Here is a 14,257-nt window from a genome sequence, read left to right as displayed (position 1 = left end):
GTTACGCATCCCTTGTTTCCTCGATTCCGATTTTTATGATGTTGATGAATTCCTTACAAGCCCTCGCGCTGTTTTGGCCCCATCGCCCGGAGCCCTTGGGCGCAAGCCCAGGATAGATAGCACAATGACGCGGATTGTCATTAAAGTCACCAGAAGTAGTATCAAGGTTGACGCGAGAGGTTTCCCAGCAGGTCACGACAAACTGGCAGGAACCAGGATGATCACTTGTATGTTCACCTATAGGAGGAAAGAGAGCAAACTTACATGTGAAAAAGCTATCATACCGTCATTTATTGACTTAATGTGTTTTAACTGAAGGCAGGGTGTACCTGACAGCAATTCTGAGCTCTCTTGAACCCTGCAATGTCCCAGACTAGTGTATTCCGCCACCGAAATAGTACGATAAATCTTGTTAACCTTGATCTCCCATCAACATAGATACAAATATCTCGTGCTAAATCTTGGCCATTGCACGTGCACGGAGAGCAAGTCGTGATCCCAACCTATCCAAACGCATCGATGCACCACCACCAGAAGCTTCTCCTGCGTCCACCTTACTCACAACACACCCAGATCACTCGGTTACAAACTCGCTTCTCCCACCGATCGTGGCGTACAGCCCTCCCTCATTGCCCTTTTCCACCACAGCCCTTTGCACAGTCCGCCACTGCGCGCTACGCCGCAACGCACAAGGCGGGACCTCCCCCGCAGGCTGTGTAACTCGAGGTCAGGATGACGTCCGTGGAGGTAGATAGAGTGGCCAAACGGCCGCATCACCCCCAGTCGGTAGCTTTAGTGGCCTCTGTGAAATGACACCACTGCACTGGAGCGAGAGGAAGCACCCCCCGCCGAAAAGAAAGGTTAGCATGCCGGCATCCGCCTGGGACGTTGACATGGCAAAGGGCGCTGATGAGGACGGTTGTGGTGTAGAAACGCCTCTCACGGACCGCACACCCGCCGTCGCGGCCGTATATGCATAACCCCCTATGTGGCATGGATGGTTAAATCCGGAACTTGTGTGACAGGAACTGCACCGTCTAGCTGACGCCGATGGAGGAGCCAAACAGGCAATGGTGGCGGTGACGCAGTTAGTACCCTAGAGGTGTGGTATGAACAAATACGGCATCCACACCGTGAGTAAGTGGCTTTGGGTGGCCGGCATCTTGGGCTTTGCAATTGGGCTTGCGCAGCAGCTGCCAACAGTGCCAGTCCAGAGCGCCGATTGTGAAGACTAAGGATGAACCAGTGCAGGGGTTGTTCCCGGCACGCAACCACGACCCTCGTAAGTTTCATATGCGCCACATGCAAATACGTCCTACTTTGCGGTTGCGCATCCAAGATTACTAGGTGGTAGTTGTTGGTGAACTCGTTGTACGGAGTAGTCAGTCTCTACTCGGGTTTCATTAAGTGGGATGGTCCGGGAGGAGGACAAGAGATACTTGCATAGCAAGGTTTCGTTCGTGTTAACGTCCTATCGGCCATGGGTGAATTCGGTGAGCCCAGCATATCGACTGATCTAGGGGTTCCCTCTTGTCACTAAGGCCATTACAGGCACCTGGATACCATTTGCAGTCTTTTTGATGTTTGTGTACAGCTATGGCCTAAGCTGGCTCAATCTGAGCCCTAGGTACACCACGATCTTGCGGAGTGTAGCCATTATCAAGCAAACCGGGACTGGGCGTAGTATCACCATCGTTATATAATCCGACTTAATTTGGATAACTTTGAGCCATCTGCCGTACGGAAATTAGTGCAGCCGTGTGTATTTGAAGGTCTTGACATGAATATGGCGACAGTGATTCTGTGTCAAAAAAAGCTACACTTTGGTGTTACAATAATTGGCTGGCATGAGGCCGTATCATTTAGGTAACTCCAAAGATTGCGCACTCATCTCCGACACTATTTCATCAAACCCATTTTTCATCACAGGAACAAAGGCCCACTCGAAAGCTAGTCGGTTAGGACGATGTTGATGCCTTTGTGGCTCCGATCCAAGGCCCGCCGCCCTGTCAGCCAGCATTTCCCAAGGAGTCACTCCCGTCTTTTGACTTCGCCTATTTGCGTCTGCCCAGTTCCGCAAGAGAACACGTAGCGAGTCCCACATCCATATCTCCAAATCTTGGACCCCATAGTCTAAATCGCGCGGGCGGCTCCAGCCGTAGTCGAATTTCGACACCCAGCAGTCGGACATAACCAGCATATGAAGTGGCATTGGACCGTGTTTGTTGACGCTGTTGGCATCGGCGACACGGCTCTTGCACGGCAGCAGATAGCTCGGATGAGTTGTAGTCTTGGCCAATAGACAGATTTCGGTATGCAATTGGGCGTGCCGACGCACTCTCAAGGCATTGCCGAAGCTCACACCCAACAAGTGAAAATACTACTGAGGTCAAACGTTAGACGAACATCTCTACTACCATTTGGAACTGTCCTTCCGCCCGGTATACCCCGCTATCCGAGTACTGACCAAAGCCGATCATAACACGGCCCACGCAGCATTGGTAAAACCATTTGAGAATCAGTTCACCTTGATGATTTTCAATAATTTGAAATGAATCGGGGAAAAGTCAGCTTGAGACAGTTTGGAAAGCTGGTTTTAATTCTTTTTTACTAAACCTGAACAGAATAATATATTATAACTACATAAAGAGGACGTCTAATACATTATTCTTGAACGTAACATAGAAATAATACACACAAATCTTAGTCCTAGTTAACAACTTGGAGTTTGTTTACCAACCTTGCGTCGAAGTGGGACGCTGGCGCGGATCCTTCCATGCCCGCCCCAGGCCGTTGAAACAAGATTTAAAACCTGTCACACAAGTAAATTTGAAAGACTTCCTTCCATCTTTCGTCCAACCATTCCGCACGAGGCCTTTTCTGACAACAGTCTGTGTCCCCAAGTCCCATGTTGGGTTCTTTTGATGATAACGATTTTGATAGTCTCTCATAAACGTATAATACTTCTTGGAGGAGACACAACATAAAATTCCTACGGCGCCGTTAAAGTCGGGGTAGCTGGGAGTCATATCGTTGCCTGTGAAGTTAGGAACAGCGTCAATTGAGTCTCCATGTTTTTCATATTTCTTGTAATAAAAAGGTACGTTTATGAGAAGCTGATCTATCAAAGCAATCAGTTCTTTCTGCGCTCCTTATACTCACCATGGTTGCTTTTCACTGAGTTTTGCATGTGTAGATAGCTGATAGCGATCCGCTTGTGGGAGTCATAACAATCACCATTCTGGGCATTTGTTGTTCCGGCAGGGCAGGAGCCATGGTCATCAGGGTCGTAAGGGAGGACCGCTTGAACTGGCCTGTACTCGCCAAGAACGTAGGACTGCTTATTCGCTCTGTTTCCAGGGGCAGCAATTGAAGATTGGACCAAAAGGCCAAGGATAAAGGCGTTGTAAATCATTATGTCTTTCCAACAAATCGTAGTATTAAAGAAAGTCTGCTTGTAAATTGTGGTTGATTTGGAGATAAATAAAGCAAACGAAAACATTGAAAAGAAAAAGAAATCGAACCCGATTGTAGCTGTAGAATGATGTTTTTTTTTGTGGTTTTTTAACCTTGGAAATACGAACCCGCGTCAAATAATGTTTGTGTTAAGCCCCCAAAAATAAAAAAAAAGTTCGCTATTTCTGGAAAAAGTGAAACACACCTATCAGGTCTAGATACACAGCTACAAGAGCCACAATGAATAAAAATAGTCGTATTTTATTTGGGACATCCCCGATTTGGACTACCTCCAATTTCCTAACTACTGAAAATAATATAATTTTGATGCGTGTCGCGGGTAGCAGCCTATTGAATTTAACTGTTACCAACCGCGGTCGAAAAGTCAAATATATTGCTAGGTTCTCAAAAGCAACAATTACTCCAACTTTACTTTGTTTTCTCTAAAACATCGTTGACGCGAATGAATTAGGCGCTATAGTGAAGAATTAATACACAAAATATAATGTATAACAAATAGGTACTAATATATAACGGCTAATAACGTCGGTTGGGAATACAAAATTCGGCCTCTTTAATTTAAAGCACGTAACCTTGTATGACTTGTATTACTTCTTAAGTACTATACATAGTGTCCTAGTGGATTCAAAACTCCGTTAAGAAATTACCTAGTGCAGACTAAGGCATTCCAAAACCCGCCCATGGGGGCCCGAAACCTTATTTGAAAAGCCCGTGGGCCAACAGCCCACGAGCCCGCGGTTTCTTTCACTGTGGAGTTTGTATTTATTGGACTAAAGTTAGTGTTAAGATACATGCCCCACAACGTGCAAATATGACGGGGGCCCGTGGGTTACGGTATTTTTTGGCCCATGGGCCCCCATGGGCGCCCGCGACGGGTTTTGGAATGCCTTAGTGCAGACATAAATTGTGTGGGGAAGGAGGTGGAATAATCTGGGTGTCAAATAAAATATCGTGGATGCGGGATAGCTTGAGTTTATCCAATTAGGGGATCCCAACGCGGAGGGTAAAATAACTATATATATTTTAATATTCGATAGGCACTTAGTAAAACTTGCAAAACCCACAGATATAAAACTCGGGTTTGACTTAACCCTGTTTCTTTTACTTGGTGCCACTATTTCCCAAAAGGGCTTCTAGTTGTTTAACGCTTTCCATAATACGTTTGCCCAATCGTCTTAGTTGTGGTTAACATACGCCCTTGATATAGCCTAAATGTCTTAGTCCACTATCGACGATTCGATGGATCCGGCTTTGCCTGTTGTCCAGGTACCTCCTCATCCTGTTTCAACCCCTCCATCACTTGTGCAACAAGAGTCCAAGCCAACAACCCGCCAGGGGACAATGCCACGCACGCGAACCCCCACATCAACACTCTCGTCGGGCCCCACGCCAAAACCTTCCGCCACGGCGAGAGCGATGACGACGCTTCTTTTCCAACCACAACACCCCGCGACCGCGACCTCCATACAATATAACTGAGCGGCGCGAGCGCCAATCCCACCGCAACGACGTCCCACTGCAGGAACTCGTGCGCCACCTCGGCCAGGATGGTTTCCCCCAGTCCCGACTTGTCACGATCCCCGAGCGCAAACGGCGAGAAGACGCGAGTCAACGACGTCTTCGGGTTCAAAAACGCTGTCGCCATGGCATACCAATGCGCTAGCGTCGCCGCGGTGCCGGATGCGGCCAGAGATGCGGCCGTCAGCCTTTGAGCGCGCCTTCGGTCTTCATCGGTCTGCTTAGGGTTTCTCCTCAGCCCCAGGGCCGCAGATGCCGCGGGTCGGAGGAGCGCGAGGACAGGTGGGGTGAGTCGGTACAGCGCAATCAATGTTTGGCGCTGTTTGGTGGAACATGAGGTGGCAAAGGTAGGGTAGAGCAGCATAACTGGCGTCAGGGAGCCTATAATAGCTATTGCTGGCAGTGGCAGGGCTTCCTGGGCTGTCTTGGGGCCGATGAGTAGTCTGTTTCTGTCGTTCTTGTCTGGAACTTGGAGCCATCTGGCGGCGTGGGCAAAGCAGTAAATTGGGTAGACTGTTGCTGCTCCCCAGGCCTGATTGAATACGCCCCAGAATATGTTCTCTCTGTCATGTGCTCATGAGCGACTTCTCCCTTTATACGTAGACGACGATCGGGGAGGAAGCAAAATCTGGCCGTGGCTCACATTACTGCCCATAAGCCGGACTCCCCACAGTCCCATCCAAGAACTGTCATACAATGCGTCGTGGTCTGCATGGTGGAAAAGATGTCTATCAGCAGCAGACGATGGGCAGGACATGTGCTGCTGAGAAGGTCATTGTAAAATATGACTGCCGGCACAAAAAGCGTATCCAAGGCCAGCCAGCCAGTATAGCTCTGCATGAGCCGTGAACCGGTTGGGAATACACCCGTCCGGCGAGTATCAACGATAGCCTTTATGCCAGGACCACGATTGATACGACCCCACAGCCAGTCGTATCCCACGGCACTGAGGCCAAGAAAGTAAAGGTGGGTCACTGGAGGAACTCCAATATCCGGCGGCGCCATGGTGACTATAATTCACAATGTTGATGTTTTCCAGTGTAGTTTGAACGTTGATGTTCTTTAATTTCAGTATCTAAACCACGATGTAGCGAAGAATGTCACTGTGATTATTCACTTTAGACGTTTAGATAATAGGCCCGACAACAGGCAGATCCTTGTTACCAAACGCGTGACTAGACTGCAGCATCCTTCCTCGTCGGAAAATACGCGGGGTACTCCCACACGTCCCTCTGACGTGGGAATCGTCGAACAATCCAGCGATAGGCGAAAATGAGCAACAGCACCAGAACGAGTGCTGGAAACAAGAAAAACATGACCGAAGCAGATTTCTCGGTGGAGGTGCGGCTGTGCGGCCCCTCCTCTTTCCCATCTTTTCTTCCCAGCGTCTTCATATTTTCGGCGCTAAGTGCCACAAATAGCAACCCCGTGGCAAAGACCGTAGCTCCCAGGGTGGCAGCCAACCTGATGACGATTAGCCCGCTGCCGGTTACGAGTCTCGTTCCGTTTGAGGTCTTCCCGATGGAGTGGGTAGTCTGGAACCTAGTTCCGTCCGATGTCTGCATGGGCAAAGTGTCAAAAAAATCAAGGTCAAGCACGAGGAAAAAAGGACGGGATTCTTTTTTTGGGAGCTCCGGCAGATTGGGCGGTGGCCTGTCCCGAAGGGAAAAAAAAAGCGTAAAGCTTCCGGGGTTGTTGGGAGAGGAATCCAAAGGGGGGAAAATGGCAGGTAACTCACATGCGAGTCGGCTAATACCCCAACGGTCAACTCCTCGAGCTTTTGGACGGCATCCGCCGAGTGCCCCGCGTATTCAAAGGCTTCGGTGCCATCACCTCCTGCTACATCTTGTAGGACGTCTGCGCCGCCTGGATGATCGTCTTGGAAGCGTGTTACATCGTGCACTAAGTTTTTTTTCTTCTCGGGTGGTCAAAAATCTCGGCTCTGTATTTTGTCGGGACGCTGCGGGAATGTGCCAACCTTTGCCTCTTATGACGATCCAGAGACTTTGCTTGCTCTGGTGCTGGGCGACTTCTGTCAGTGTGTATGTCGAGTTGCTCTTGTCACTTTGCGCCGCCATGGTCTTGCGTATGATGGGACAAATCCCAGTTCACGAGTTGGAGTGCACCCATTAAACTTGATAAAGGTTGCAATTCATGATTTTTGTACCTCACAAGCAGTTATCAAGAGTCTAAGCGCAGTAGGGAAAGCTAAAATATCAGAGAACAATCAGGCCCTGAACCCAAATAAAGATAGCCTTCTCCGTCTAATCTTGTGTTTGTTTGTAATTGGCTGAAGTTATCTACCAAAATAGGACGGGGCTCTGGGTGAAGGTTGTTATTCCGACTCGATCGATAAGTTAGTGGGGAAATCAGAGAGTCACCAGATTTAAGGTGCGACTGTAAACTTCGTTGGACAGATTATCCGGACAAGTCCTTTCCTCAGTATGGGCTTGTTTCTTTTCTAGACCGGAGCGCCGGTTCTGAACGATGAGACTGGACAGTTCCGATTGCCACTCCAACATTCCCCTTGAAGATACCTGTTGTCAGCCAAACACTCTTAAGTATTAAGAGGACGGACTGTATGACTCGGGTGATTGGGCCACAAAGAATTCTGCTCGTTAGTGGTTGGCTATGAACCATTGTGGTCATCCGACACGAAGGGTGTGTTGTGTTACACAGGCTCCTTACCCAGATTCGGTATTACTGTATTGGTACAGTTGTAAGAGGATCGAAATAGGCAACCCATGTTTATTTCAAATTATATCGTTGATGAGACCGTCAATCGGTCCTTGCTCAAGCATGGCAGCCGCGTCATTACAGTCAAAACCAACTCGGCCATGTCGGAGCGGAGCTTTGTGACAGGCCTTTTGTCAAGCCAAGGCAGTCGACACATCAATCTGGAAAATATCTCCAGTCTGGAAGGTCTCAAATCACGCGTTGGAGAGCTCTTTGGCATAGTCGAACCACGAGGTGAGTCACCGTATGTTTTGTTGAACTCGGTGTTTGTCAAGAAGTGCGTCCTGATTAACACTTGTTGCTCTACATAGAAACCACTTTCCACGACCGGGATGGCATGCAGCTTCACTCCCTTCGCGATATTTCAAAGTGCAAGTCCAGCATTGAGATCCGCATCGCCAAGGTTCCCATCCATCTTCCTCCAGGTCCCGATCCTCTCCCGTTGGTTGGCAACCGCCTGGAGCTGTACCCAGACATTCTCGGCAATGTGGACCGTTTATGCGCCCGATATGGCGGCGTGATCAAGACGGACAACATGGGGGTGGTTACCTACTACACCAACGACCCGGTTATCGCGCGCCACGTCTTGCGCGAGGGCGAATTCTTCACCAAGAAAACCTCCGACCCAGCGCACCCGCTGCACTTCATGTCCAACCAAGAAGCCCTGTTCAGTTGCGACAGCGATTCGCCAGCCTTTGGTCCCTCGCACCGCTTCATTCCGCCATGCATGGCCCCCAAGGCCGTCCGCCATTATACGCCGTCGGTGCAGCGGTGCATCGAGAGGGCCTTTTACGTCCTGGACGCCATGTCGGACGGCTCACTCGCCTTCAACGTCTACCAGTACATGTTTAAACTCGCTGGGCAAGTGATCTGGAAAACCGTCTTCAACGCCGACCTAGGCCATTTTGACAGCATCGACGCCAAGCCCTACAAAACCATCCACCACCTCGGCCAATACCTCGCGCTGATGAAGAGGGTCTCGCTCAGGCCGCCGTGGTACGGCCACCTGCCGTTCGGGGACCCGCGGCGAATGCGCGAGGCACGCGACCTCGTCTGGGCCGGCGTCGGCGAGGCCATCGAACGTGGCTCGACTGGCGGCAAAGACCTGCCGCTGCATGAAGCGGCGCTGCACGCGACCTGCCTGGCCGATTATTTGCAAAGGGCGGTGGACGGTGAGGGCAAAAAACTGCCGCGCGAATTCTTGGTCAGCAACTGCGTAATCCTGTTCGGGGCCGGGTTTGTCACTTCGTCGTCGTTGTTGTCGTGGTGCATATACGCGTTGTGTCAGTACGACGGGGTCCAGGAGAGGCTTTTGCAAGAGCTGGTGGATCATGGTGCCGCGCAGGGCAAAGCCTGGACGATGGATGAGTTGAATGCCATGCCGTATTTGGACCGGTTTATTAAAGAAACGCAAAGGATGCACAACCCATCGTTCCAGACGGCACGAAATGCCCGACGGGACGTTGTACTCCCCGGGGGTATCATGATCCCCGAAGGATCGGTCGTCATACCTACGTTCCCCTCGCTGCACAGGAATCCAGCCTACTGGGACAACCCCACAAGGTTTGATCCAGACAGGTGGGACACCGAGGTCGTGAAACAGCTGCCCCGGTCCGCTTACACGCCGTTTGCGGCCGGGTCCAGGGGCTGCATCGGGTTTAGCCTGGCGTTGTTGGAGGTCAAGATGGCGATGGCGTTGCTGGTTTATCGATACGAATTTTCCGATGCCAGTTTGGAGCCCGTGGTTTATGATCCCGAGTTTTTGGTTGTCCGTCCGGTGAATTTCTACGCGATAGCGAAGAGACGGACCAGTTGGCCTCGGCCAAGTTCAAAAGGCATGGATGATTGATAGTTTGGACGAGCACGGGTAACGCCTGTTGACGGTTTAAGTTACGCGGGGCTGCATTTTAACTTCTGATATCAAATTGTACTAGTATACGTCGTATAACCTTTGAATTATGCTTCCGGTGCCTCCCCAAACATCACACACAAACATTTCATCCAAAGTATGTCAAAATGCTCCGGCGTCCGGCTATACACGTGAAAAACATGCCTGTCTACTCCGAACGGGCTGTTTAGCGTCGAAGCTCTCCATTTGGAAAGTCATTTCCAAGGTTCGCTCCATTGTCCGACTTACAACCCAACTGGGCCAATCTCCTTTGAACGCTTAGTCGATTTGGGCTTTTACTTTCAGTTTCAGGTCAAGCCCGCTGTTTGTAACTGCAATAAAACCCTTTCAATCATTACGGAATCTGTACGCGATGGGCCAAGGTCGTAATGATCACTCTAAGACGTCGTGAACTTACCGGCATATGCAGAAAATGGACTCTTTGGCGTCTCTTCCAGCCCATGCAGGCAATGTCACAATAGTGCAGCAAATATCAAGGCACGCAGAGGCCGAGACAGGAGGTGTCCCAGCTAACGCTCCGTCGAGCCAAGTCGACAAGGAAGATCCCACAACAGAAGAGGTGATAAACTTGAGCGTATTCGATCTTATACCCCCGAGGACGTTTATCAAGTTCATTCTATACATCCCTCTCAAGAACGGCACATCTTACAAAACCGCCTTTGCTCATTTGCACGAAGGCCTTTCTCGAACCTTGGATCGCATCCCCTTTCTAGACGGCAAGGTGTTTGAGCGCCCTCAAAGCGAGCCGGGCTATGTTAAGGGCCATTTGCAGATCCGCTACGATAAAACCAGGAAGCCGGGATCCAGCCCGCGGCAGCTGACCTTCAGGGACCTGGCGGCCAAGCTCCCCAGTTTTGAAGAGCTGCGCGACTCTGGCTTCGAATTTTCAGCTGTCAACGACAACCTGGTCCTCGAGAGTGCTTTCATCCCCGACATAACGGCCGGAGCCGATGTCTTTCGTGCACAGGCAAACTTTGTCCAGGGTGGCTGCCTTCTCGCCACCGGGTTCCACCACTCATCGATGGACGCCACCGGCATGGTGACGGTGTTGAAGGCGTGGTCGGAGCACTGTAGGGCTATCGGGAATAGTGAGCCTGTCTGCCCTTGGCTCACACCCGAATGCATAGACCGCGGCATTCTCGAGCGGCTGTGGAAGAAAGGGTGGGATGCCAATCGCAGCATTGCCGACATCGACCCTGCCACATGGGGCTACCTGGGCTTTCAGGTCCCAGGAACCGAGGCCAAGACGGAAGAGGAGCTATGCGACCAAGGGACCACGCCATCTTATATGCAAAACTCAAGTATGGAATCGAGTATTTTCTACATCTCGACGTCACAAATGGCAGAACTACTAGGCGATATTCAACACCTGCACGAAAGCGCCGATGAAGACTTACAAGACGACCAACAGCTCTCGGCCAACGACATCCTGCTGGCGCTCTTCTGGCGAGCCCTACTCCGCGCCCGCTACCGAGCAGCAGCGGCCTCCGGCACCCCGCCTCCGGCAGACGCAGTCGCGCACCTCGAGTCGCCTCTGGACGGCCGCGCGGCCTTCAGCGCGGACCTGCCCGCGGCATACATTGGCAACGTCGTGACAGTAAACAAAGTGTCGCTGAAGCTCGAGGAACTGATACTACCCGGCCCGGAGGCGCTGCGGCGCGTGGCGTGGCTGGTGCGGCGGGGGGCGAGGCGCGCGGGGCCGGGGATGGTGCGAGACGCGTACGCGCTGATGCAGTCAACACGGGACTTTTCGGCACTCAGGCACGGCTTCACCCGGCTGGACGGGTGGGACGTCATGATCACCTCGGTGCTGCTGCTCCCCATGCAGGATATGGATTTTGGTGGCGGTAGCAGTGGTGGGTTGTTGGGCCAGACCGAGGCGCTCAGACCGCTCATGGATGCTTTCAATGCCAACTTCAGGCTGTGCATGATTCTCCCCCGGAACCTGGGCGGTGGTTTGGAGTTGCTTGTTAGTTTGTTCCCAGAGGAGATGGCCGAACTGGAGCAGGATGAAGAGTTTGGGCGGTTTGCGGCGTTGTTGTGTCACTGATGGGGTATTGAGTTGGGATTTTAGCTATTTACCAGACGTAGTAATAGTTCTTTAGGATGTGATAATTTTGTCCTGATCTTTCGAGATCCTCTTGGAAAGAGTTCCCACCTGTGAGTAACATGCTCATGTAGCCCGGACACATACTAATCCCACCTTAATCAACAGCAAAATTTCGAGAATTCAATACTACGTGAGAAATTGTCAAAGCGTAATCCCACTGGGACTGTTCCTGTTAAGCATCTTATCTCAAACTCAAAACGCAATAGTCTCCAGCCCAAGGTTATTGTTGCGTTATTTTGATTGACTGAGTCAATTAGCGGCCGGCAAATACTCCAGAGGGCAACTGTTAACTCCCGAATCCTCAGGGGCCCCTCGGCCGCTCGCCACCTTGATTCGTCCGAGATGGGCCGAGATAGTCAACCACGAGGACCGTGAGTGTTCGACCATTGTGGCCCCGCGTTTTCTCCAAATGTGCATGTCCGATACAGTGAAAACAGGGCGGCCATAGTACGTTGAGTCATGCTTGGTGGGATAGAGTTTGCCGCCGAATCCATATCAAGAGCCGACCTCGCCTCCAAAGTTCCTTCTAGCAACCGTTCGCATTATATCATCTATTCAAACTGCTTATTGCACCCTTCTCGTAAGCTCATAGACGTTTATACATTCAGCTATATAATCTCAACATTCACCATGCGCTCTGCCATCATATTCCTCTCCATCTTCACCGCCAACGTCCTCGCAGCGCCGCTCAACCTTTGTCTCGGAGCCGACGGTCAAGGTCATATCTGCAAGCGGGAAGACGGCCCCGATACCACGCTCAACCGTCGAGAGCCGATCAACATCTGTCTCGGGGCCGATGGCCAAGGCTATTGGTGTAAGCGTTGAATGGACGAAGAATCCCACTCTGGAAGCGGGTGAGACCTTCGTGAGACCTGTTGATATTTTCAACACGATCTAGACACCGAGGTCATGGGCTAAGTGGCAGTCCGGGTTGTCGGAAAGCTCTTCTGGGGTTTCAAGGAGCTCCGGACTGGAGACACGGAGGATACGGAGGTTGAGTCAAATTACACGGAATGAATTGACCTTTCACCTTCTTTACCCAAATAAAATTAATGGGCTTCTTCTGTGATGTCATTCGACATACATTTACTGCGCGTGATTAAAATGCTTCTTTGACGATTGATCTTTCCTATACTATAAAGTGACGTCGATTTGGTGTTGAGGCCATGATAGAAACGCCGATTGTTTACAACGGGTGCAATGTTGGGGGATCGTTGGAAAATAATATGCATTTAACTGGGGTATATTTTATTACTTGGAGTATCACGTAACAATCTGCGGGTAATCTAGTAACAGAAAAAAGGTGGAATATTTAAATTAAAAATTTTAGGATGCCCGATCCTGCCGGTGGGAAAACCAACCTCTCCACGGGAAACACCAACAACCAAATCACAACAGCCGACACGATCGGAAAGCTTTTCTGCAGCACGTGTCGGGACTGAAGTGCCAAGCCTGGCTGAGAGACCGCTCAAAACGCATCAACTCCACCAACAAAGGCAAGGTAGCCCACGTAAGGAGCTCCTCATCTGATCACTCTTTTTCTTCCACCATCATTTGTGCTGCGACGTAGGAGGTCCAATACTTTGACAATTCCAGCCAAATTCCAACGCGAGCGCCCCACAATACGCTTCATCAACACCAAAGATTTAAACACCAAAGAGTTTTTCGGTCGAGATATACCAAAATATGCTATATTATCGCATACATGGGGCGACAACGAGCCGACCCTGCAACAATGGAAGACCAGGCGGGGTCGGGGGGCCACTGGTGACGGCGTTCGTAAGATCCATGATGCCTGCAAACAGGCTGCCAAGCAAAGATACGAATGGCTCTGGGCGGACACGGTCTGCATCGACAAGACCAACCATATGGAACTCTCCGAAGCCATCAATTCCATGTATCAGTGGTATCGAAACGCACAAGAGTGCTACGCATTGTTGCAGGACGTCTCCGACGTAAACGTCAAGGAGAGCAAGTGGTTCACGCGCGGTTGGACGCTCCAGGAACTCATCGCTCCGAAACTTGTCACTTTCTTTAACAAGAATTGGCAGTCTCTGGGTACCAGGACGACTCACGAGGAAGATATTTGTGAAGCTACAGGCATCGACGGGCGTCATATAAAAGTGGCTAACAAGAAAGACGAGTGGCTCAGCATCCAAGCGGAGCCAACGATCGCTACCAAAATGAGCTGGGTTGCACGCCGAAACACCACAAAGCCCGAGGACAGAGCCTACTGCATGCTTGGAATATTTAGTATCAACATGCCACCACTATACGGAGAAGGTGGTGAGAGGGCCTTTATCCGCTTGCAGGAAGAAATCACCCTGACATCCAACGATCAAACGACCTTCTGTTGGATGCGGGAGCGCGAAGGCAAGCTCGTCCCGGAGGGCTCGGCCAGTCTCCTTGCCCCCGCATCCGAATTGTAATCTGACCTGCCATATTATGTCAGGCGGAGCACTTCTATTCATGTCCAAGGAGAGTGGTCACGGCCTCGGACCTACTCC

General features: G+C 50.8%; 5 protein-coding genes across 5 annotated transcripts; 3 read left to right on the top strand and 2 right to left on the bottom strand.

The window, feature by feature from the left end:
• Positions 1–4,702: 4,702 nt before the first annotated feature.
• On the bottom strand, positions 4,703–6,000 carry PgNI_10930 (uncharacterized protein; the record flags this gene model as incomplete). The annotated part of the gene is made up of 2 exons (XM_031130904.1): positions 4,703–5,558; positions 5,639–6,000. 2 exons carry the CDS (start codon positions 5,998–6,000, stop codon positions 4,703–4,705), a joined length of 1,218 nt encoding a protein of 405 aa, XP_030980147.1.
• Positions 6,001–6,170: 170 nt separating this feature from the next.
• On the bottom strand, positions 6,171–7,073 carry PgNI_10929 (uncharacterized protein; the record flags this gene model as incomplete). The annotated part of the gene is made up of 3 exons (XM_031130903.1): positions 6,171–6,554; positions 6,734–6,897; positions 6,974–7,073. 3 exons carry the CDS (start codon positions 7,071–7,073, stop codon positions 6,171–6,173), a joined length of 648 nt encoding a protein of 215 aa, XP_030979634.1.
• A 666-nt stretch (positions 7,074–7,739) lies between these two features.
• On the top strand, positions 7,740–9,580 carry PgNI_10928 (uncharacterized protein; the record flags this gene model as incomplete). The annotated part of the gene is made up of 2 exons (XM_031130902.1): positions 7,740–7,965; positions 8,043–9,580. 2 exons carry the CDS (start codon positions 7,740–7,742, stop codon positions 9,578–9,580), a joined length of 1,764 nt encoding a protein of 587 aa, XP_030979635.1.
• A 472-nt stretch (positions 9,581–10,052) lies between these two features.
• Positions 10,053–11,690, top strand: PgNI_10927 (uncharacterized protein; the record flags this gene model as incomplete). Its single annotated transcript, XM_031130901.1, has 1 exon — positions 10,053–11,690. The coding sequence occupies one exon, from the start codon at positions 10,053–10,055 to the stop codon at positions 11,688–11,690; it is 1,638 nt and encodes a 545-aa protein (XP_030979628.1).
• Positions 11,691–12,380: 690 nt separating this feature from the next.
• On the top strand, positions 12,381–14,179 carry PgNI_10926 (uncharacterized protein; the record flags this gene model as incomplete). Its single annotated transcript, XM_031130900.1, has 2 exons — positions 12,381–12,564; positions 13,347–14,179. 2 exons carry the CDS (start codon positions 12,381–12,383, stop codon positions 14,177–14,179), a joined length of 1,017 nt encoding a protein of 338 aa, XP_030979629.1.
• Positions 14,180–14,257: the final 78 nt, after the last annotated feature.

This window comes from Pyricularia grisea, chromosome VII, assembly GCF_004355905.1.
Source record: "Pyricularia grisea strain NI907 chromosome VII, whole genome shotgun sequence".
In the NCBI taxonomy this organism is placed as follows: domain Eukaryota; kingdom Fungi; phylum Ascomycota; class Sordariomycetes; order Magnaporthales; family Pyriculariaceae; genus Pyricularia; species Pyricularia grisea.
The sequence above is the reverse complement of the archived record's forward strand: the minus strand, read 5'-3'. Positions and strand labels throughout refer to the sequence as shown.